Source organism: Hypomesus transpacificus, chromosome 18 (genome assembly GCF_021917145.1).
Source record: "Hypomesus transpacificus isolate Combined female chromosome 18, fHypTra1, whole genome shotgun sequence".
NCBI classification, from domain to species: Eukaryota; Metazoa; Chordata; class Actinopteri; order Osmeriformes; family Osmeridae; genus Hypomesus; species Hypomesus transpacificus.
Window position 1 is genome coordinate 9,822,386 of NC_061077.1, and position 24,702 is coordinate 9,847,087.

At 50.3% G+C, this 24,702-nt stretch overlaps 1 protein-coding gene across 2 annotated transcripts in view; it reads right to left on the minus strand.

The window, feature by feature from the left end:
• Window positions 1-237: 237 nt before the first annotated feature.
• Window positions 238-24,702, minus strand: part of magi3a (membrane associated guanylate kinase, WW and PDZ domain containing 3a) — an 88,922-nt gene continuing 64,457 nt past the window's right edge. Inside the window, exons 4-21 of one of the 2 annotated variants that reach the window (XM_047039758.1) lie at window positions 22,756-22,965; window positions 20,578-20,746; window positions 19,423-19,502; window positions 18,714-18,771; window positions 16,922-17,028; window positions 13,879-14,076; window positions 11,028-11,615; window positions 9,984-10,015; window positions 8,995-9,190; window positions 8,788-8,882; window positions 8,486-8,678; window positions 7,501-7,695; window positions 6,799-6,984; window positions 6,457-6,553; window positions 5,353-5,455; window positions 5,015-5,152; window positions 4,696-4,834; window positions 238-3,371 (exon numbers count right to left, since the gene is read on the minus strand). In XM_047039758.1, coding sequence (XP_046895714.1) covers window positions 2,305-3,371; window positions 4,696-4,834; window positions 5,015-5,152; window positions 5,353-5,455; window positions 6,457-6,553; window positions 6,799-6,984; window positions 7,501-7,695; window positions 8,486-8,678; window positions 8,788-8,882; window positions 8,995-9,190; window positions 9,984-10,015; window positions 11,028-11,615; window positions 13,879-14,076; window positions 16,922-17,028; window positions 18,714-18,771; window positions 19,423-19,502; window positions 20,578-20,746; window positions 22,756-22,965 — 3,851 coding nt within the window. In that variant the 3' untranslated portion in view covers window positions 238-2,304. Of the gene's footprint in view, window positions 3,372-4,695; window positions 4,835-5,014; window positions 5,153-5,352; window positions 5,456-6,456; window positions 6,554-6,798; window positions 6,985-7,500; window positions 7,696-8,461; window positions 8,679-8,787; window positions 8,883-8,994; window positions 9,191-9,983; window positions 10,016-11,027; window positions 11,616-13,878; window positions 14,077-16,921; window positions 17,029-18,713; window positions 18,772-19,422; window positions 19,503-20,577; window positions 20,747-22,755; window positions 22,966-24,702 lie in introns of both variants that reach the window. The other variant, XM_047039757.1, reaches the window with a different exon arrangement.

Sequence of the window (24,702 nt, forward strand, 5' to 3'; positions counted from 1 at the left end):
CACTCAGTTTTAGAGCTGACGTAATGGTTTTGCAAACTCAGTGCGGTCCTACAATTACCATGTTTCAACCGTGCAGCTTATGTCAATTATATATATGTAGGCAATTATTCATTAACGTTGAAGTTATTATGAGTTAATACGCAAACTGTGTTGTGTATAATATGCCGAAACACATTGCATACAGTCATGGTACATTTCAAATATGGCTGTTGGTAGTAAATAATCACATATTTTGGCGTTTATTCAGTAAAACTTTATTTATCAGTGCATGAACAGAATGCCATGACCAGAATATTTCCTTTCATAATTATATATCATTTTCTTCTCAATTACTTAAAAAAATAATGGAGCGATTTACAGATTCTTTTTCGCAATGAAGGCAAGTATTTATACATGTGCTGTACAATTTATGAACATTTACATCTACCACATAATGTCGAGACCAAAAGGCTGTTTTTCTGTGAAAGCAATGCAAGGCCACAGTATCATACACAACACACAGAACATGGTATCTGAAAAAACTAACAAAAAAAAGGATATATTCTCTAAAATTCAAGAGACATTTTGTATAATATATAAGTCTATAATGAGATGAGATTAACAATTGAATTCACATTTTGTACACCACATTTCAAACCAGTTGACATGGATTATGTTTAGGGGAATCTCACATGTGAAGGTAACACTACTGCACTATGAGCTACTTATAGGAGAACAATGATGCCAATGCTGCCATGTTGTTACTACCAGGATTCTGTACATTTGGGGTAATTGACCTTGGGTACTTAAAAATAATGTGGAGCAAATTCAAAGAAATAAATGTGTAATGGCAGGGTAAACCATACATCTAGATGTTGGAATGTGAGTTGTACACATTTTCCCCAGAAGAGGGTGCAGATGTTCACCTATATGCAGTGAAAGAGGTTTACAAACCACTAGGCTACAACCCACAAATAACATATGTTGAAAACTATTTGTACAGATCTTGGGAGGATGAAAAATTAAATGAAGACTTAAAGGTTTGTTTTGTCAATGTTGTAGCTTAAGGACTCATTTTTAACCAACGTATAAATGTCTACATTTGTACAGCTACCTGTGCATGTACATCAGGGGGTAGCTAGCTAAATAATACACATATCTTAGAAAGTTCAGTGAAACTACAGCAATGTCTAAATACAGAGGTTGTTGTTAGTTAGGTCCAAACTTGTTAGTTAGGTCCTAACTTGTTGTTAGGTCCAAAGCTAGCTGTTAATTATAAACATTACAATAACACTAACAGAATACGCTTGTGGGGACTAAATGAACTGACTGAGGGTGAATATAAATAGAATGTATAAATACATCCAATATAGCACCACAACAAAAAACTGTCATGTGCACAAGAAGACAGATGTTGTGACTAATGTTAATTTCTCAAAGATCTCTATCAATGTTAAAATATCTTTAGTGGTGATGTTTCCTCTACTTGCTCTATTTCTGTAATCAGGGTACAACATCAAAAGGTGAAATGGCTATATGGATATGTGTACTTACAGGATATATTCTTTTTTCATATCATTCTTAATAAATTACAGTATGCTTCATTATAAACACACACGTAGTAAACAATATACCTAAACCACAAGTGTCTGGTCTTCTGATAAGATGCATATAAAGCTTCAAAATGATCTATAAACCCACCACTAAGCTGACAACACCAGGGTTCAAGAGTCTACATGTGTATGTGCACTTTCTGTTCCAATCTCTAGACAGGGTTCCTAGTTATGGATGGAACATGATTGAAGAGAAAACCGCCACCGTCCTCCACCGATTCAAGAGGAAACAACCACAATCTCACCTCCTTCTACATCAATCAAATACAGAGCAGCCAATCACCTCCCTGAAAGGAGGGCGATTCGTGAGTGATTACCTGGACAGAAATCTTTAAAACCTTCATAGTGACAGAAAACAACATCGTTCATCAGTCGGCAGGGGAAAGTATTTCCTTTCATCAAATTGAAAAGAGTCTCACAAAGCCTCTGATACTAGAACTAGCCCCGCCCTACAGGAGTCTTGGCACAGGCAAGAGGAGGGGTCTCTGTGTCACATCCTGCCTGTGACATAAGCTCCGCCTCGGCACAGACACACCACTCAGGTATAAGCAGGAGAGGCAGACTGTGAAAAAAGCACAGATATGCAATGACAGGCAATGTGATGATAACACAGTGATGCAAATATCTTCAACCGAGAAGACATTGGTCCATTCTAACCGCTGCGTATGCTGCACACAAACAGAAGCTTGGAAGTCTTCAGTCTGTGGGGGCGTCAGTTCCCCTCCCTCGTCAAGTCTCCTTGGGACTGCATCTTGGCTGAGCTGGGGACCTTCCAGGGCCCAGGGGTGATGGGAGCCTTCTTGCTCGTGGTTCCTCCATCGTAGGGGGGCTCCTGGCTGCTACTGCTAGAGATCCTGGTGTCCCTCTTACTCTCCTCCACTGCCGCCCTGGGTTTACCCTCCTTTACTTCCCTCCCTCTCTCTCTTTCTCGCTCCTTCTCCCTTCCAGCCTTCCGGTTGAGGGTGCTTCCATCTGCGTCAGGCCCCGCCCTCTCCCTGTGGGTCTGAGACTGGGATCTGTCCGGCCCCGCCTCTCGTTCAGCCCCCTTGTCCTTCCTGCGTTCCCCATTGGTTCCTCTGGGCATGCTGTCGCCTGTCTCTCTCTCCTGCGTGCGTGCAGTTGCGGGGTCCTCCTCCTTGCGCCTCCTGTCTCTGACCTCCGAGGGGAGCTGAGCAGGGCTGGCCTGCTGGCCCGCAGGGCGCCTGGGGGACCCCTCCTGGCCCTTGGAGGGCTGTCTGGACACAGCAGCAGCAGAGGCTGCCTCCTGCTCCTTCCTGGAGCTCTTTCTGGGACTGGAGCCCCGAGGCTCTCTCCTCTGGCTGCTTCCATCCTCCAGGGAGCCCCTCTTAGGCTCAGCAGCCCCAGACTGGACCCTGTCAGTCTTCCTTGGGCTCTGGGAGCGCTCCTTTCTCTCTGCTCTAAGGGTCTCTGAGCCTCTCTGGGGGCTGGCTGGCTGCTCGCTGTGGGACACCAACTCACTCCTCTTGGGGTGGGCTTTTCTGTCTGGGGTGTTGGGGCTGGTGGGTCTCTTGTGGTGGCTGTGGGGTTGCTGGCCTGCAGGCCTGATGGGCTGGCCAGCGTACTCCCTGGGGGGCTCTCTGGAGGCTGCAGCTGTGTCCAGGTTAGCGGGGTCCTCGGGGGCGGTTGTATTGGTGGAGGAGGGGGACGGCTGGGAGGTGGAGAAGGACACAGAGGAGGGAGAGGCTGGGGAGGACTGCTCGTCCAAGGCAGGCAGTCTTGGAACGCTTGAGGGTGAAATGTTAGCTTTCTCCTTCATACCTGAAAACAAGTATGTAAAGGAACAGTGAATACAAAATTGACATTTATACTTTAGCCTTTAGTGAAGACTAACAGGCAAAGAGAAAAAACCAAAACATTAATACTGAATATAGTTTGGTGACACATTGCTGATTTTATATAAAAAAAGTAATTGGAATGTCTTGAAATAAGTCAATTTCTTATTCGACTATCTGTCGTGTCTTTTATAATCTTCCAAATATTTACTACTGACTCAATCAGAGGCGGCTGAAACTAAAAGATGCATATCACTCTGCATCAAATAAGATTTGACATTTCAATTTCCCTGGAGAGCTGATAAGAGGAGCACTGCTGCAGCAGAGAGAAAAGGAATGCCGCGGAGAATCAGACAGTGAGATGGTCTTAGTGGGGCTAAGATGGCCTTCCGTTTCCATGAGGGACAGTCTCATGGAAACACTTTCTACTTCATCCTAGGACAGCTTGATGCCGGTGAACGCCCATCCCATCTGTTTTCCAACCTTTTGTCACATATTGATTCAGATGTTCTAGTTCAGTGCCGTGTTCATACGGATGTGGTGAGCGTTCCGCAGCATCCTGGGTTCTGTAATAACCTGTAAACAACCTCAGGGGCTGACTAGCCTCTCTGTGCTCCTGCTCACAACCCCCCCCACCCCTCCCCTTACAGCAGGTTAGACTAGCTCAGACCCCCCCCCCCCCCCCACCCCTCCCCTTACAGCAGGTTAGACTAGTTCAGACAGAGGACCCAAGCCCACCACCAGGACCCAGCTCCATGTCTGATTAGCAGGACAGGGAGGGCCACAGGCAGGGAGGGCCACAGGCAAGGAGGGCCACAGGCAGGGAGGGCCACAGGCTCTCATGCTGCAGGAATGAGGCTCCTGGGATCTAGGAAGAGCACTTTAGCGAGGAGCGGACAGAGGCAAGGAGAAGGAGGACAAGGTTTACCAAGGTTATTAGGGACAGACCAAGAAAAGCAGTGAGGCCTTTAGTGATGCTCTGGTTTCATGTAGTAGCACAGGGTGGAAGAAGAAGAGTTCTGACCTACAAGAGGAAGAGAGAGAGAGAAAGAGAGCGAGCGAGCAGGAACAGTACCAAGACCGCAGAGAGACAGAGAGAGGTAGAGAGGTAAAGCAGAGAGGCAGAGTGAGAGAGGCAGAGTGAAAGAGGCAGAGTGAGAGAGGTAAAGACATGCTTGCAACAGCTTCCACATGCGTGAGAATAACAAGACTAAATACTGTACCCTGCCATCATCTCTAGATTACACAGATTAGGAGAACGCTAATATGCAGTTGTATATTTTCTAAAGTGTGTGTGCGTAGCCACTCACTGTGGTCGGGGACTAAGCCCTGGCCCGGTTTGAGGAGCAGCAGCACTTTGGTGCCGCCAGCTTGGATGAGTTCGATGGCCCGTGTGTGTGTGATGCCCTGGGTGGGCTCGCTGTTGATCTCCACGATCTGGTCTCCCACCTTGGACAAACACACGGCACAGTCACTCCTGTAGTATTGAACCTCCACACAGTAGGACACACCGTGTAGCCAACACCAACCAGGACCCAGATGGTTCCCCGGGATGCCTGTTGGTGCTGTGAATGCGCCCTGCTCCATAGCAGGCTGGGTGGATTGAGTGTGGGGGGAGGGGGGACTCACCTGGATTCTGCCGTCCTTGAAGGCGGGGCCCTCCTCGGCCAGGCGGAGGATGAACAGGCCCATGTTGTACTCCTTCCCTCCCCGCAGGCTGAAGCCGAAGCCTCGAGACCCACGCTCCAGCTCCACCACGAAACAGCCCTGAAGCACGCACGCACACAGGCACGCACACACGGGGAGGGAAGGATACGGCATAGTATGCACTGTGAGCTTTCGAACTTTAGCGATACAAACTAGAAGAGGCAAACGGTTAGACTGCTGAAGAGCAGACACTGCTGAACCCAAATGGCTGTTTCCAAGATGTGACATTTAACATGCTGTTTTTGGACGTGTGGCCTCACCTGCTTGGGGCCTGAGGTTATCAGTGTTCCCATCTCTCCGTGTGGGAGGGACCTGTACTCAGGCCAGCCAACCCCGTTCTTCTTCTCCTCAGAGTTGCCGTTCCTGGAGAATGAAGGAGACAAATGTTGCACACCAGGAACTTCCTGTACTGTCCAAGACCATAAGCCAGACACTGAAATCCTCTCGCATGTCTAATTCCTTCAAACGGGAGACTTGCTTATACAGTGTAGTGTCAGGCAGCTGTAGAAAGCTTCACTGAGTCCTGAAGCTCATTACAAGGCCTTAGGGAGAGTTTAGCTGTGGTAGGGGAGCTATCCCCAGACAATAACTCATCTCAGTGCCTCTCTGCTGGGCTGGGAGGAACCTTTACATGCTTAACTAACTGTCTCGCTCCTCGCTATCGAATTCCAACCTTGTATGTATGTATGTGTGTATGAGGGGAGAGAGAGAGAGAGAGAGAGAGAGAGAGAGAGAGAGAGAGAGGGAGGGGGGGGGGGCCTTCTGAGAAGTTGAAAAGAGAAGAGTAAATGAGGAGAAATGCATGGGTGGATGAGTGGAGAATGGACAGGGTCCGGATAATGATGGAAGGAATCCAAGGCTGCAGTGGTAATGGATTAGAAGACCGACACAGGTAATCTCTTTAAAAGACGAAGATCAAAGACGGAGGAAGACTCCCGGCTGCGCCACCCTCCATTAATCCCCCTTCTCTTCCTCTCCCTGCAATCCTCCCTGCTCCTCCCTCACTCCGCAGGCAGCGTGGTGCCTCTCTCTCTCTCCCTCCTCCTCTTCCTCTCTCAGCACAGCAGGATGAAGGAGGAAGAGCAGCAGGGCACAGTTTATCCTGAACACAGCTCTACTGAGAGGACATTTACATGAGCAGCACACACATCAGGATGGGCCCAGTTCTCGCTCGAATACTGGAAACAATTCCACTTTCGCTCAAACTTGTTATGAAGAGGGTGTATATTTAGAAGAGCAAGTGAGTCGGGGGAAGGAGGGAAGAAAGAGAGAGAGAGAGAGAGAGAGAGAGAGAGAGAGAGAGAGAGAGAGAGAGAGAGAGAGAGAGACAGAGAGAGAGAGAGAGAGAGAGAGTGTTTGTGTACCTGTCAGAGTGGTTGGCAGGCTGCTGGCCCACAGCTCTGTGCTGTGTGGAGGGGCTCTGTTTGGCTGAGCTCGTTCCAGATGGAGGCCCACTGTTCTCTAAACACACAAACACAAATGCTTAGCTAGGAAAACACCCTCGCAGATCCTTAAAACTCTGGATACAATATGCTCAAGAAGGAAACAAAGCTTTCAGGAGATGCCTTTCTCTGTAGCTTTCAGACAAGTACCAAACAAATCTTAGGTTTTAGCATGAACCAGTTTCAACAAAATGGCTACTGCCAAGTACAGTAGGTCTGACGCCAGCGTTGCGAGCGCGTTGGACAGGAAGTGGAGTGGCGTACCGTCCTCGGGGACCACGGTGAGGGTGACGGTGTTGCCGGCCTCCTTGATGAGCTGGACTATGTCGTTGTGGGACAGCTCCATGATGGAGCGCCCGTTGACGGCGGAGATGCGGTCGCCCACGTTCAGCCGGCCGCTGCGCTCGGTGGGGCTGCCCTCGATGATGCGGCCAATCTTATGAGGAATGACTGGAGAACGGAGCACACAGAGCAGTGAGGACGGGACGTTGAGTCAGTCTGGACATGTTCTGTCACGGGCTCACAGAGGGCCCAAGAATCTAATGAGGATTTCCGTTTGACCAAGCAAATGGAATAATGTATGAGGTCCCTGCCAAAAGAAACAGTCTAAAAGACATGTCTGGGTCTGCTCTGCTCTGCATGGTGAGCTTGTCATCACACATTGATGAGGTTTGAAGGAGCCAGACTGACAGAAGGAGAGACACATGGATAGACAGACCGCTGAATGGGCCGGTGCTATTTGTGTGGCGTGAGCACAGTAGCTATTGAGATAGATATCCTTGATGAGCAAAATGAGGCACAGCATAATGTTTTCTCGTCTTTTCTCCTGGCAGTTATGATGAGCATGCTGACAAAAAAACAAGAATAGCTGGAGTGTTATGGACTGGTTTCCTGAGTAGGGTTTACTTGAACGTCCACAGACACTGCTGTAGGCTTTGGGCCTGCAGTATTGTCTGTGCGTCTTACCTCCAGGCGGGGGCTTGTTTTTGGAGGTGAGGATGACAAAGCCGAAGCCCTCGTTGTCCTTGCGCTGCAGGGTGACATCGTAGCACTCCTGCTGGGGGGCGCTGGAGCCCTCGAGGCGGGGAATCTTGGGAGAGCTGTTGACCAGGGTTGGCGCTGCCTTCTGGGGTTGGGCGCCCTCCTCCTCTCCACCCCCCTCTGGTGCCAACACACACACAGAGAGATGTCACCACGCCTGCCTTGGTCTAGACAGACTCAGTCTGCAATGACTGCTGTCTTCTTGAAGGGATGTCTTGGCTGCCGTTTAATGACAACCATGTCTTGTAACAATGCATGCAAAAATAACTACTGCTCAATTTAAAGACTTGATTACAGAATGGCTCTGTGCTGTGATGAGCTGAAATGATGAGATTCTGGGAAAACATATTTGTAGTTGAATCAGCTATCCCATTGTTATTTGAGCTCTGTCTACTTAAGTCAATCATCTATGAGTGTTTTTGTGCTTGAAGCTTTCTGGACTGATAGCATCAATACATCTATTATATATTTAATATATATGCTGCTTTGATTCACAGTGTAAAACGTTAGTGACCGAGGCTTGATTTGTGCAGTATAATCAGGTCTGCCATTTCATACAACACATCAAACCTAAAGCAATCACAGAAGAGTGTATTGAGCCTATTTTTGTATAAAAAAAGATATCTGGAGCAGGCGCTTCAACTTTACCAAATACAGTAGTCAATCTCTCCCTTTCCAATTGAGATGTAAATAGTCACCACTGCGCCGACCTAATGTCTGCTGCCCTCCACACGACTCCCATCAGTTATACTGAGAAAGCAATCATCAAAGCAATCGCTGTCTCTGACTCAGACAAGCTCTCTTCATGTCTCCCTCTCATAATACCCTATTATCACAGAGACAAAAACACACACACGCATGTACACACAGACGCGCACACACACACCGTGAGAACAGTCAGAGGACCCACCAGGGTGTGTGAGCTTCCTGCGGACTGTGAGCATGACCTGGCCGTTGCGGGCGGCGTTGGTCATCAGCTCCAGGACCTGCTTGTGGGACTTGCCCTTCACAGGCACGCCATCGATGCACAGCAGCTCGTCGCCCGCACGCAAGCGGCCGTCCTTCTCCGCTGCGCCCAGAGGCACGATGGCGCCAATGTACACCTGGTGGGAGGAGTGGGTGACCATTAAGCACAAGGGGGGGGGGGGGGGGGGGGGGGGGTGTAAGGGCGGTTAATAGGTCAAGCTTACAGGCTTACATCTCCATACTTACAGGCTGATCAGGACCTTCTCCTCCGAGAACACGGAAGCCAAATCCAGACTCCTGGTTCCTCTTGATGAACACATCCAGGTCTTTGGTGTTGGGGGCTGAAGAGGGATAGGGGGACGGAGGGGGGAAAAAAGGCAGGATGACAGTTTTGCTCGGCTGGTGCGATGACAGGAAAAGCAAAGCTGGTAAGTACACGGGGGGTGGACTCACGCTTGCTGTCCAGCATGGCTTTGGACTTGAGGTAGAGCTCCGAGGGGTCTGGCTTGGGGGAGACGGAGCGCAGGGTGCTGGAAGGGAAAGGCAGGGGCTGGGGCTCTGAGGGGCTCAGGGTCTCTGTACTGGTGGTCAACTCCTGTCTGGGCTGAGGCTGGGGCTGGGGCTGGGAATGGGACATGGGAGCCGTGCACTAAAACACAACAACAACCAAAACAACACTGATTTAAAAAAAACAAACAAACACAACAGTCCAGGTCCGGGGAAAGTGCCTTCTTCCTAATCTAAAGCATTACAGACATTGCAGACATGTTATTGGAGTAGCAGAGCAGCAGAGGCGGTGGTGATGGTGCTACAAACAGGCCTCTTACATGAATCCCTGGGAGTCTCATGACATACACAACACTTGATAGTCATGAAAGCCCTGTAAGCCTGCAGTCATCCCCATGACAGAGCCTGTTGCAGGACCAGCGGCTCCCATCTCTGTGGGAGCGCCCAGCCCGACAGCTCGGGGCGGAAGAAACACTTTCAGAAGCTAGAAAACGTTCACTCCTAACAGGAGGGATGTTCACAAGAGAAATGCTTTGCCAGGAGTCCATTTACCTTTTGTTAGCTTCAAACATCAACAGGGGTGTCTTGCTACGGTTAGCTCTGAATAATGCAGCTTCCGTGTCAGAACCAAGTCTGCTGCTAGCAAGGAACCACCCAAAGTTACAGTGTTGCCCTTTCATTATTCATCTTCTGACGTCTCTCCACGGAGTTTGAGCTACACACGCTCTCCTTTGAATCCCTGCTACAAGGAACTTAACTTCAGATATAAAGCTGGTCTAGGCTGGCTTCAGCAAGGCAAGGCAGCATTGGCTGGGCTAGGCATGACTTAACTAGGCAGGGCAGGGAGAAAGGCGATAAATTGCAAAATATAAAAACAATAGAAACTCAACCAAAATAAAACAGAAAAAGCTAGAATTAATGATTGATTGACTTACAGGTTTTAGAGACTTCACAGGAGATGTCTGACCTGGAGATAAGGAGAGAAGGATACAGAAAGATAGTGGAGAGGGATAACATGTTATTAGCCAGGAAGGACGACTCACTACAAGCAAACCAATTGTTCCAGAGGACAGCAGGCTGACTTCAGCAGTATGTGTAGTAGATATTGATTGTCCTCAGAGCCAGGGCTGCTTTCATTAGAAGGACAAGCCGCAGTCTCTCGAGTGAACCAAAACTATTTTGCACAGTAAGCAAACGGACAAGAGCTTTTACTTCTCATATCTCACTCTGCATTCTATTGGTAAACACTACAGTCAGGCTTGTCCTAGCTTTCAGCCAGTAGATGGCAGTATATTCCAGGAGGCAGATGTTTGGTCAGGATTCTCATCATAGAAAAACAGGACAGGGGGAATGTCAGAAGCGTTATGGAATCATGCCTCTCAGGAACCTAATCACCTCTCAAGCCCTCTCTGCATCGCTACACTCTGTTCAGTCAGTCCGACTATGAGGATGAGCTGCAGGAAGCGTGCTCAGGGTTATGTGAAGGTGACCCCTATGTGTCCTCCTGAGGCAGACGCTGGTGAGAACCTTCCAGGCCCTGGTGGCCAAGCCTGGAGGACTGCCCAGGGCAGGGCGGGATCACCCTGCCCTGGGAGCTTAGATACAGAGTGCTGGCTGAGCTGCAGCGAGAGCAGGGGCCACGGAGAGTAAGGCCAAGCAATTTCCTGTTTCCTCTCCTTCTGCCTGTCACAGTGGGGGAGCTCCTCCCCCTGGGTATACCCATTATAGGACACCCACCCCCCTTCACCCACAAGCAACTGCCTCAGGTATGGGAGTCTGTCTGTCTGGGAGGGAGGGAGGGGTAGTTAGAGGGGGGATGGAGCATGAAATTGCTTTATTAAACTCTGAAGGGGAGGGGGGTTAAGAGGTGACGGCGCAGGGAGAGTTGGACTTCCTCAGGTGTTACTTGACGCCGGGCCCCACTCCCTATAGACCCCGTGTCCCAGCGCCCCTCAGAACAGCCAGCAGGCTGACCTCACCTCCTCGCAGCACCAGCACGTTGACCTCGCTGCCCACCGGCAGGTCCTTCAGGATGTCCACCACCTGGGCGTGGCTCAACGTCTGCACGTTCTGACGGTTGATCTCCTTGATGACGTCTCCCTTCAGCAGGCCCCGGCACCACTGGGCGTCCAGGATCATCTTGACCTTCTGGCCCAGGGGGCAGTCGGCGATGGCAAAGCCAAATCCTCCTGGACCCTTGACCAGGGGCACGCCCACCAGCTCTGGCTGCAGCAGGGTGGGGTCCGGGCCCTCCGGCTGCTGGTGTTGGTGCTGGCGCCCCCCGTTGGTCATGGGTGGGACTGTGGCGGTCTGTCTGGGCAGGGTGCCATCTGGGCTGGTGTAGTGGAGGTCGTGGGGGGTGGAGGCGGAGGGGGAGGGCTCCAGAGGCGGGCTGATGGCCTCCCCTTGTCCTTCCTCGCTCCCGCTGGTGTCCTCCGGTAGGGGGTAGCCCCGGCACAGGACCATGTCCACATACTGGTTGATGGGGATGGACTGGAACATCTGCACCACGTCTGCATGGGTCTTTCCCAGCACACACATGCCGTTGATGTCCACAATCACGTCACCTGGCAGACGGAGAGGAAGGGAGAGAGGAGGGGGAGAGAGGAAGGAGAGAGGAGGGGGAGAGGAGAGCTCAGCAGGGAACACGACAGGTACACACAGCACGACTCAACCAAATGATTGGATGAAAACAAAACAAGTGAAAAGTATGTCATAAGTTCACACAATTGACCTGGGATGCTGGTGGGATTCTATTTGTGGTTCACTTCCCTGTGTTCATTACCTCAACCTGCCTCTCGGGGTCTGGTCGGCTGCAGCCAGATCAATGCAGGCTTGGGGAGATCATTGACCTGCAACTCACTGCTTCCCCTCAAATATGCTGTCGATAGGGGAACCTCCCATTACAGCCCCGCTGACTGTCTCTTTCACACAGGAAAATATCCAGCCAACATGAATAATGCTGATTACATACACTACTAAGGTTTCACTTCGAGCTCTACAGACCAACAGACAGGTTGGAGTTGGAGATCAGACTGTACAGACTATCCCACAGTGCCATGGGAAACCCTCTTTCCTGAGTCCCCGAGGCCCCCAGGCCTCCACCACACAGCCCCAGACAGGCCAGGATGGTCAGGCTCCCTAACAGATCCTGAGGAGGCTGGGGAGGAGGGAGCTGGGAGGAGGGGGAGGAAGGTGGGAAGAAGGAGGGGGAGGTGGGAGGAGGGGGAAGTAGGGGGGGAGGAGGAAGCTGGGAGGAGGAAGGTGGGAGGAGGGGGAGGAGGAGGGGGGAGGAAGGTGGGAGTGGAGTAGCCTCTTAGACAAGACAAGAGATGTGACTGCATGAGAGATCAAATGTCTGAGTGAAATCATTCCCATCTTAAATGGGTTCCTGCTGCAGTTATCTAGGCAGCTCACTTAGTATTCATGGTTCCGAGGGAAAAGCAACGTGTGAATTGGTGAGACACGGTCAGGTGGTCACATATTCACTGTGGACTTTCACTGAATCAATACACAATTACTATGTAAACATTTGTTTTTTTGGAGAGACCCTGAGTATGCTTCTAATTAGGGAGAGATAGAGCGATGCTAAAGGAATGTTAAACAAATTGGAATCTGTAGACGGTCTAACGATCTCCTTCTACTTTTTTTCTCCTTCTACTTTTCCAACTGCCTTTGTTGACTTTAGCCAAGAGAACAGTTTTTAGTTAATAAGTTACAGCCAGAAGCTTTGATCCTCTAGCCATGAAACACTAAAGGTATCTCCAAAAATGGCTATGGTTTTGTTTACATTCTGTAATTCAGGATATAAATATTCATCCACTTTTATTTCATGTTAAATGGCACGTCCAACGTGTTACAGTATGATAACATACATAGTAACATTGAAGTGTTGCAGCATTGTAACATCAATTGTAACCCCCTGTTACAGCATGGTTACATGCATGGTAACAGACTCTTCTCTGGTGTCCTCTGGAGCAGAGAGCACCGACACTGTGACTTTATGGTTGTCAAAACGATGCAAGTTAACATCAGTCAGATGGTCTGTACACTGCCGACAGTGATTCATTTAAGTGTCAAGCAAGATGCTGCTCATGGCGTCTTAACCGTGTTTACTGGGCCACTAGCACCGTGTATTAGCAGCAACACTGACGGCAGTGTGGGACTGGGACTGGGTACTGCAGGTCTATATGATCCATGATATATGACCATGCTTTAGATAAGAATGCTCGTAATCCCCGTGCTATACAAAGACGCCCAGTGGGGATGCCTATGAAGGCTTTAATATATGGCTCCTCATAAAACAAAAGGGTGTGCACCATAAACACAACATGGCTGTTATTGATGGGGGGGGTTTTCTCGGTGGAAACGGACAACACTCCCTCCACGAAGATTTGCCCTTGCTAACCTTGTCACATGGATTGGAGTGTTCCACAGTTTGCTTTCCCGTGTGCGCAGTGGGTAACTGATTGTGAACCATAAACAACTTATATGTGTGTGTTAGACTGGCGAGTGTCTGCATGTGAATTTGTTCACAGCACATGAGTGAGTGTGTCGTGAGACAGAGGTTCTTTGATTGTATGTGTCCGTGTGTGTGTGTATGCAGGGTCCGTGTGTGTGTGTATGCAGTGTCTGTGTGTGTGTGTGTGTGTATGCAGTATCCGTGTGTGTGTGTGTATGCAGTGTCCGTGTGTGTGTGTGTGTGTGTGTGTATGCAGGGTCCGTGTGTGTGTGTGTGTGTGTGTGCAGTGTCCGTGTGTGTGTGTGTGTGTGTGTATGCAGTGTCCGTGCGTGTGTGTGTGCAGTGTCCGTGCGTGAGCAGGAACTCACCGGAAGCCATCTTGTTGTCGTGTGCGGCCGGGCCGTCCCGCAGGACGTTCTTCACCTGCAGGAACTCGTCCGGGCGGTCTCCTCCGATGATGGTGAAGCCAAACCCCTGGGGGCTCTTCCTCAGGGCCGCCCTCAGCATTGAGCCCTGCAGCTGGGCCGGGTCCCTGGTGAAGCCGCGCACCCCCCCTCCTGACTCCTCTGAGGAACACGGTCACATCACATGACATCGTAGGTCATACTCATATTCAAACGTTGATATTCTTCAGTTACACATGTGGGGGAAAAAAGTATCCATTTCACTTGAGGGCTCCTCTGGCTCGGCGTCGCAGTGATCCTGGGAGAAATCCCAGCAGCACTAATGGGAGATGACAGAATGGATTGGACACATACAGGCTGCACTGGGATGAGTTTGCCTGATCCTCAGGAGGGGACCTGCATGCCACCTGCAATGGCTGCACTGCTGACAGTGTGTGTCTGTGTGTGCGTCTGTGTGTGTGTGCGTCTGTGTGCGTGTGTGTGTGAGCGGAGACGGACACAGGCATGTGCTCCCGCCTGCCTGCCATCTGTCTTCTCCTGTCGTTCCCAGGTGTGTCGTCACAGCGACAGGCAGTCTGACAGGACGTCACTCAGTGCCTCTGATTGAACTAAGTCTAGTTTAACAAGCAAGACACTCATCAGACATGACAACAAGATGTTACCGTCATCACACACACATGCACACGCCACCCCGATGGGAATTGTGATGGATGGGTGCCAGCGACAGATCTGATGAGTTTTTCGGATTCAGGTAAATTGGTACACTGTCAGAGAGAGCAAATGCCATTCCCTCTGGTCCACAGTGTGTGTGTGTGTGTGTGTGTGTGTGTGTGTGTGTGTGTGTGTGTGTGAGCGTGTAAGAGCGTGTGTATGGATGGATGAGGGGACATCAGTCTCATTAGGGAGGGTAAAGATAGATCCCAGTCCTCACTCCCTCATCCCTCTCCGAGTGTCGTGGGATTGTGATTTGCATAATTGCACCGCAATTGGCTGATGAATGATTGGCTGATGATGATTGAGGGAGGGGGGAGAGAAGGGGGTAGGGGACTGCTCTGTGTTGGCATGGGCTAGATTTAGCCACGGCCTCAGAGGGACCCGTCTCTCTCCCAGGCCCGTGTGATGGTATGAAATGCCAGTGAGGATGGATCGTCATCCTCATCGTGCGTTTGGCGTTCCTGGGGAAGGTCAGGCTGGGGAGCCCTGTCAGAACAGTGTTTAGAAGCGCTGCAGCACGCCCCTCCGCCCCACGCCCCTCCGCCCCACGCCCCTCCGCCCCACGCCCCTCCGCCCCACGCCCCTCCGCCCCACGCCCCTCCGCCCCACGCCCCTCCGCCCCACGCCCCCTCCTTCCCCACCAGCCATTAATACTCATTAACTAGGCTTCCACTGCGACACAGCAGTCAGATACAGAGAGAGAGGGGAGACCCTTTACCGAGCCTTGACAATGGCTTGATGATGTTTAACTAATGAAATGGAAGGCGGGTGTTCCCAGTGCAACATTGATCCCAATGTAAAGTGCTCTAAGACCCCAACACTGAGGCTCTTAAAGATGATGACCAGTGTTTCCCCAGCAGAGATGCTAATGATGCTAAGTGCTGATCTGGCCCAGAGGGGAGCATGCAGGCCTGTCCTGATCAAAGGGAATGCAGAGCAGGGTTTGTTGTTGGTGCTATTCTGGTCGCTTCCAGGAGAGCAGTGGCAGAGGCAGGCCTGCGCCAGCGTGTCCCTCAGGCAGTCAGAGTCTGTCTCTCTGTCTCACTCTCTCTCCCTCTCTCCCTCTGTCTCTCTCCCTCTCCCTCTTCCTCTCTCTGTCTCTCTCTCTGTCTGTCTCTCTCTCTCTCTCTCTCTCTCTCTCTCTCTCTCTCTCTCTCTCTCTCTTCCTCTCTCTCAGTCTCTCTCTTTCTCTGTCTCTGTCTCTCTCTCTTTCTCTGTCTCTGTCTCTCTCTTTGTCTCTCTCTCTGTCTCTCTCTCTGTCTCTCTCTCTGTCTCTCTCTCTGTCTCTCTCCCTGTTTCTCTCTCTATTGTTGTCAACTTGTTAATTCAGGCTAATATGGATGCCTATGGAAGTTTGCATGACAAACTAATACCAGTTATTATCCTCTGTCTAATATCACTGTGAATATGGCAGACACTACTCATTCATTCAATCATAGCTCATCCCTGATTCAACCTTGCTGTTTGTCTGTGTGTGTGAGCATGTGTTAGCATGTTTATTGTAGAAATACAATAAAAACCTAAATTAGTCACTAAGGACACCATGAACCAACAGTAACTCCTTTAGAAACATGTGACTGTGCAGCTGACTGGGATCACCTATCTGGAATCATCTCCCACGCCTCTGATCTGGATCATCCCCGTCAGGTCTGACATGGCCTCTGAAGAGAGCGAGGGGTGAGGGCTCCACCCCCACTGGGTCCTACCAGCCTGACGCTCCTCTCCCTCCACCTCCACTGGGTCCTACCAGCCTGACGCTCCACCTCCCTCCACCTCCACTGGGTCCTACCAGCCTGACGCTCCACCTCCCTCCACCTCCACTGGGTCCTACCAGCCTGACGCTCCTCTCCCTCCACCTCCACTGGGTCCTACCGGCCTGACGCTCCTCTCCCTCCACCTCCACTGGGTCCTACCAGCCTGACGCTCCACCTCCCTCCACCTCCACTGGGTCCTACCAGCCTGACGCAGCAGTGCCCTCCACAGCAGTGGATTTGAATATAATTGTTATTGTGACTGCTTGGTTCTACTCAATCAAGTTATATCATTTGATAGTAACTAATACTATTTGATCTTAGTCTGCTAATGGATGAAGCTCACATCCTAATAATTGCCTGAATTTGTTGATGTTGATGTATGATTTTATCTGTGCAACTGACTGAATCCAGAACACATTTCCCTAAACGGACATTTAAGTATAGCTTATCTCATTATTAATTATGTTAGATCAAAGACAACAACAAGGTGGGGAGGAGGGATTGGGGGTTTCCAGAGGGCTCCACTTCCTGGGTGTTACCTGAGGGGGTGGGGGTCCCCTGCTGGCCTGGGGTGGTAGTGTCTTGGCTCATCTTCCTCTTGGCCTCCAGGACTGGGTTCTCAAACTGGGTCTTCTGGTTGATGTGGCTGAGGGCATAAAGACAGGAACCCTTACTTAGCAATTCTCCCCACTCAACCAGTCCTCAACCACTGTACATATACATGACACTGTGAGCTTACTTCTATTGTCTGTATGGTGTTTCATACTCTTAGTATATATCTCTTTTATACTCTATACATTTATATCATTGACATGTGTGTGTGTGTGTGGGGTCTGTTTAGAGGCTGAAACTTGCGTTGTCGGTTGTGTCTCTGTCTGTACACTGCAGCTCCTATCGAGAATGTTGATAGACATCAACACATGCAAAACCTCTGATTTGAATAGGAGGGCGGTGGCAGTGAGGTAAGCTCTGGTTTTTTGTGGCTCACTCTGCCCAAAACACACACACACACACCCACCCACCAGGCCACCACTGGGGACGGCACACAAACACCTGTCTAGACGCATGTCTTTTGTCGTTAAGAGGTCTGCCGTGTTGACCCGGGATCAGACAGGCTCTCTGAGTGTTTACAAAGCCCTGTATACAGATCCTGCTCCTAGGAGACAACTGGTCTGGGGCCAGGCTTCAAAAACCACTTAACTTAGCTCCACATTTGGTTTCTCAGGTGGTGAGTGTGCGTGTGTTTAAGCATCTCATGCTACTCAAAGACACGAGGCCCCCGGGTTACATGTATATCAGGGGAAGCAGCTCATATACATAATGTGCCTCTGCTTTAACGGTTGTGCGCGCCAGTCGTGACGGCACCTCGGGATCCGCACGGACGCTGCTCGTCCAATCAGATGCACGAAGAGACCTGCGGATGGCGTGCGTGCGTGTGCTAGCGTGAGTGCGTGTGAGAGACGGAGAAGGAGAGAGAGAGCGAGTGTGGGCTTTTTTGAAGAACAGGACTGTTTGTGCTCTCGTTGCACATGACTCATGCTAAGAGTTATCCACCCTGTCCAATCTGGGCAGAGAGACATCCCTCTCTTCCTCTTTCTCCTCTCTTTGTCTCCGTCCTCTCTTCTCCCTGTTCTCTCTCTCTCTTCTCTCGCTCTTTCCCTTTTCCCTGCTGCCTGATTCTCTCCTTTGATTGACATGGCTCTTGTTTTGTCTTTTGGTTCAGACAAATAATGAAGCATTGTGTCGCTCTGTATTCATTCTAAACCAAACAGGAGCAGACAAAGAGACAGGGAGAGATGCAAGCGTGGTTGACCCCCATACATAAACAGGTCAGTGGATTCACCCTCTCCTCCTCGCTTCCCCCTGTCTCTTTCCACGTCGCCCTCTCGCTTCGGAATAATAATGGAGAGAAATTAAATGAAACAGTGTGCTCTCCTTTCCTCTCCTCCTTGGAATGAAATCCCTCCCTCCCCTCCCTCTCCTCTCATGAGGCTACGCAGGGTGAACTTTCTGTGACCGTGTCTCTCTCTCTCTCTTTCTCTCTCCATCTCCCTCTTCACTCTCGCTTTCCCTCTGTGGGGTGAGGCTGTGCAGAGCACCATGGGAACAAGACCATAACTTTACTAATTGGCCTCTACATTAGCCCTGTGTTGGCCTAACAGTCATGTCTACCACCAGACTGTAGCTCTAGGAACCGATGGCAACTAAACGAAAGAGTGGCTAATTAACCAACGTCAAATGATATCGCTTCCCCGTCACGGCCAAACACACTCGAACCACTGCCCTCAAGCCCCCGCCGCCCTCTCATGGGGAGAGATAGAGTCTACTTACTCCACATAGTAGGTTCCGTACTGTGGGTCCTCGATCTTCTCCCAGCCGTAGGGCAGCTCTGTGGGGAGAACGAGACAGAAGTGAGGCTCAGGGCGGCTGCTAGCTGGGATAACCAGGCAGCACGCAGAGCTGGCAGCTCCCAGCATGCAGCAGGGCTGTACGTACACCTACACCTGTACCAGAACCTTTTATTTGTCACTAGGAGTTTAGTTTGTTGAGTTACACAAAGCCGGGCAGAGGAGGGGGAGGAAGAGGGATAAGGAGGGAATGTGGACTTGTTATGGCCATCCTGAAAATAATGGCCTTTCTCCGCCAGCAGTGTGTGTGTGAGTGGAATCTCGAGTGTGTGTTCAATCCTGTGACGAACACACGCGGCGAGAGAGAGCGCTTTACGCAAGAAGGGACTGTGGAATTGCCTTTTCAGAGATAGCACGCTGATGAGCTCCCCGCATGTGTCCCACAAGCCATTAGGAGGATGGGGGCAGGTGGGGGGCGGGCTGTGTCACTGCTGCTCTCGAGGCATGTTCGGATGTGTAATCTCTGCTCTAGTACGCCTCCTAAGCAAGCACACGAGACTACATGACCTCCACAAACTGACTGGTGGGGAGTACACACCCATGAACACAAACAAGGCACCACTACTTCTGGTGCTGTGTGAGTGTTTGGAACATCCAGAGACGCTGTGTGGGTGTTTGGAACACTGTCTCACCTCCGTCCTCACACTTCTCTGGGGGCTTGGCCTTCTTGGCCAGGCGGGGATCAAGCCAGGTGGTGGTCTTGGTGTTGTGACTGCGGAGCAGAAAGAGAAACGGCATGAGAAGGTGCATGTGCCACAGCTAGCACAACTAGCACAGCTAGCACAGCTAGCACAGCTAGCACAGCTATGCAGCTTCCCTCAACTATTTTAACTAAGGCAAAGCGAGCAGAGATAAAAGCCTCTTCAAAACAACAATGGTTGGGTTTGGGGCCTACAAGTGGCTTGTTGAGGGAGCCATTTAATTATTTAAGTCAGCCAGGCATCGATAGAGAGAGGTAACAAAATGTAAAGAGAGTTGGCTAGAGAGGCAGAACTTGGTACAGTAGAGCTAGAGAGATAGGGGGAGAGTTATGGAGAGAGGTAGAGAGAATGATAGAGAGGCATGTTTGAGAGAGTGGCACAGGTACAGATAAAGAGGTGGAGAGAAGTAAAGAAAATTATAGGGAGAAAATTATAAAGAAACAGAGCATGAGGTAGAGAGAGAGTGAAGTGATCCAGGAAGAGGTCAGATCCAGGTAGACTATAAGAAACTGTCAAAGAGAGGCAGAGCTGGAAGTAAGGCGAGTGGTAATTAAAGAGGCCACAAGATTGGTGAAAGAGAAAGAGGTAGACAGAGAGAGAGAGAGAGAGAGAGAGAGAGAGAGAGAGAGAGAGAGAGAGAGAGAGAGAGAGAGAGAGAGAGAGAGAGAGAGAGAGAGAGAGAGAGAGAGAGAGAGAGAGAGAGAGAGAGAGAGAGAGAGAGAGAGAGAGCAGTAAGCACCGGGTAGAGAGAGGGCCGCGGGGAGCGTTCAATTTGCGCCACTATTTGGGCTGCAGAGGTGAGCTATTGATTGGTAGTCTAGCGGCGGCGCCTAGCTCTGCTCTGGGTGAGGAGGAGCAGCAGTCCAGCTCCATGCAGTAGAATCCGCCTGTAAAAACTCCCTGCATCTTACAGGTGGGCTCTGAAAACCAAACAATGGCGGTCACAGAGGAATAGCTTTGTAGCCGTGGGAAAAAATAAGCGTCGGCTAGATGAATAAAGGGTCACGTAAACGCTGGCATCTAACTGGGCTGAGACAAGACTCCCAGATCAGAAGAGGGAGACAGTAGCATGGGGTCTGTACTCACTCTATGAAGTAGACCATGCCCGTCTCTGTGTAGGCCATCTCCCAGCTCTTGGGCAGGGGCTCCTGGCCCTCATCCCTGGGCAGGCTGTTCCAGGAGCGGAAGTCCATGGCACTGCTGGACTGGTTGTAGCTGGGGACTGCCTTCCTCCACTCCGCCTTGTCCTTGAGTTCTGTGTCCAGGGGCGAGGAGCAGGGCAGGGGGGACAGGGATGGGGAGAGGGGGACGGAGAGGGGGAGAGAGAGGGGAAAGGGAGGTGAGTGGACACAGGAAGCATGGGGACTCCTGTGTGCTGCCTGCATGTCTCCTGGTTGCTGCTGCTGCCCTGTGCTGTGCTGGGTGCTCACTGAGGGCTGGGTTACATACATGAGGGTGGAAAAGGCAGGCAGATAACGAGAGAGACAAAGAGAGAGTGAGAGAGAGAGAGAGAGAGAGAGAGGCGCAGGATTTGCATGTCAGCAGTGATGCGTTGGGAACCGCCTCCCAGGCAAGGGCAGAGCTGACCAACGTTTCAGGCAGCCCCGAGCCAAACATCCCCAACCTATTATCATCACACAGACCACTGTGTGTGTGTGGGTGGGTGTTAGTTTCTGTGTGTGTATGTGTCCCCTTTTCTACTGTGTCTGCGTGTGTGTGTATATTTATGGTCCATGTGTGTGTGTGTGCGTGCGTGTTGGTGCGTACACTCCTATCTGCAGGTTTTGATCAGCTCATCTATCTGTGACCTAGCTCGGTCACTGCATTGAGGACTCTCTCATTCACATCTGAATGCATACAGCCAAAGAGAGCATGCTTGACTGGAGAAAGTCAAGTATTTTTACAGACAAAAACTGGGACCTCTTGATTTTGATATGAAAAAAAGTCATTACAACAATTATTACACACAACTGGCTCTCAGCTTTGTGAAACAAATCCCTTTCTCACAATGGGTGTATGGAACCTTTTGTGTCATTTGTGTGTGCGTTGTATTGTATGTGGGTTCAAATACAATTATGAGTTTAAGAAGAACATTCACTATTGATGTTGCTGACCTGTCCCTAATAACAGGCTTGTGTTAGTCTCCAATACAAGGTGGGGGTGGAGCCAGAACATGATTTAGAACATGAGGCTGCCATGTCAAGCCTGTTCTGGCTGAAATATTTGAAATACAAAATACCATCAGATAACAGAGCTTCCTCTGGCCCCCAGGACCCCTCACATCATATGCCAAATCTAAGTTCACCAGCCAGCCAGTCCAAAGTGAGCAGGGGCCCGCTGGACGACCATCAAGCCTGTGGACACTCCAGAGGAGAACAGTCCAGAGGAGAACAGTCCAGAGGAGAACAGTCCAGAGGAGAACACTCCAGAGGAGAACAGTCCAGAGGAGAACAGTCCAGAGGAGAACACTCCAGAGGAGAACAGTCCAGAGGAGAACAGTCCAGAGGACAAATGAGATGGGGCCATATGCCCCTCCAGGACAGGTTGGAATAGAACCCCATACCATTATATTTGCTGGTTATTATACTACTGAGACACATCCCCTCTCTGTTGTCACTGGGTTAGACGCATCACCATGGTAACTGACATTCTACAACAAGCTCTGTGTTTTATATTTACAATGTGAATCTCTGCTTTAATTGGTTTTCTGTATGCTTTTGGGCCTTCTATTTCTTTAGAGGGATCCTTGTTGCAACAGGCTGTGTGGATGCTGCTCCTTCTCTGGGGGCTCTGTAACTTGCCCTGTCTAACTTCTTGAGTTGAAATGAGGATCCTGTCATAGTGAAAAGTAAACCCAGGCCATGTCCCTGTGGCTCAGGGCTGTCTGTTCCTATTGATCAGTGCACGCCTCCCACACACGCAGGCCCTACTTGACTTCAGAGGGATCTTATTCAGAACTGACCTTGCATGCAGAACAGCTAATCCTGCAGCAGCGTAGGGGGGGGGGGAGAGAATGAAGTGGGGACAGAATGCCCTTCCATCCCTTTCTCATTTGGGGGGAGCGCAGCTGGTGGTACTTGGATTATATAGTTGAAGAAATTGGGGTTGTTTTTAGACTGGCAGAGTATGAATAATGAAGGCTCGGGTTTAGTTGGATGTGTGTTGTCAAAAAATATGGGCTGCTCCATACAGACTACTGATTCGAGTGTGGAAGTTCTTCTGGGAGGTTCTGAGCTGTGAGGGGCAGGTGAAGGTGTTCCTCACCAGTGAGGCCGTTGACCAGGGAGGGCCGCTCCTCGTCTTCCTCTTCCTCGGGAGCGGCAGCGCTGTCCGTCCGGTCCATCTTACTGACGGACGTGGTGCGTTTACGCTGAACCTCCGTGTCAAACTCGTCGTCGAACAGAACCTGGTCCACCAGATCTGGCTGCACAGGGCTGGGCTCCGCCGGGGGCTTGGGGGTTCCATAGTAGTTACCTACTCACACGCACAAACACAGGCAAACAAACAAACACAAAGAAAGAAGAGTGTTACTTTATTGGTCTCTGTAGTGCAGGCAGAGCCAGGCCTGGGCAGTGGTATTGTTATATTTACTGCAGTGTTCCCAGAGGCCCCTTGGCAGCCGTTATTCCAGGACAGGAGCTTAGGCGCTAGCTAGCTAGCTCCATCAGCTCTGCTTTATTGTCCTGGGTCGGGTAGGCGCCCGAGGCCACACCACGGTACGTCACGCAGACAAGACAAACCACAGCAGTGTGTCGTTTCTTCTCCTATACTCCTGAGGACGGAGAGAACGTGACCCCCTCGTTCTACATGAGCACACATTCAGGAAGAAAGTGCTATTGATTCCTATATGGTTTCCCCTCTCTCACTGGGAGGCCACTGTCACCTGGCCTCAGCTGACTGACTGTTTGTCAGTCTTTGCTCGTGTGTATGTGTGTGTGTGTGTGTGTGTATGTGTGTGTTGGGGGTCTTTGAATGACAGGGTCACCTGACAGCACTGAGGGCAGGACAGAGTGGGACATAACCAATCAAACAGAGGGCGGTCGGCGTTCGATCAATACAGCATTTGGAAAGCAGTGTCACACAGGTGCTGCAAATTGAAGAAATAATGATCCTAAAGGACCAATAATAAGCACTCAACAAGTTACAGTAAATCTGTATTGGTTGTCAAACACAAACATCCTCATTGTCTTTACAGAGTCCTGGTTTCTATTCAGAATCGGAGTGCCTCATTTGAAAGTATTATTACCATACTTAATATGTTTATAATTAATACTGTAGCTCATTTAGAGAATGCCAGATGGAGGAATAGGAATTCAAGCTCAGTGATTGCCTTCTCTCTCCTCAGTCCTATAGCTCTGCTGTACTAAAGCTAGGCTCTGTTTCTGAATTAACTCATTTGTACAGTTTCTGTGCTAAGTGTTTAAGTGCATCATAATAATCTATAACCTCATCATGAGGGGAGCAGCCATGAGAGGCACGCTCAGCCGAGCAGGAATCAGGCCACCTCTCCCTCTCCTCTCCTCTCCCTCTCCTCCTCTTCGCCACACCATCTTACCAGGCCCCCGCCCAGACGCCTGAGCCTACAAATTAGCATTTGTCCAGAGACAGCTTCATTATACCTCGGCACGCAGCCACTGAGATGAAAGATGGCAGGTCTTCTTTAATCCAGACCTGTCACCCGCCAAGCCTCTCATCTCATGCTCGCCTCCTCTCTCTCCCTTCCCTCTGTCTCACCCTGCCTCTTTCCCCTTTCTCTTCATCTCTTGCCCATCTCTCATGCAATCTACCTTTTCTTCCTACTCGCCTTCACGTCTCTCGCCCCCCTCACCTCCATCACCAACCCCACCTGTGGAAACCTCCCTCGTTTCCTCCATCTCTCTGGGCTGTGATTAATAGCTCATAAACAGCGTTCTCCAAGGCTCTGATTAATGTGTACCACAGCACACGGTGAAGGGGAGTGGGGGGGAGGGGGGAGATTTGTAGCCGTATTTGTCACTATTAATCTAATGGGAAAAGTGAAAGATATGTCTCAAGAGGAGGGGGGGAGCACAACCGATGTTGGTTTAATGTTCCTGAGATGGGCTAAGAAAGGCAGACAGGAAGTAAACACACCCACAAACGCTGATTGCTATGACTACAGGAATGTCTCACGTTCCGTTACAGAATCCCACCACGGGAAACCTGTTGATATGTGTACTGACACACACCGAT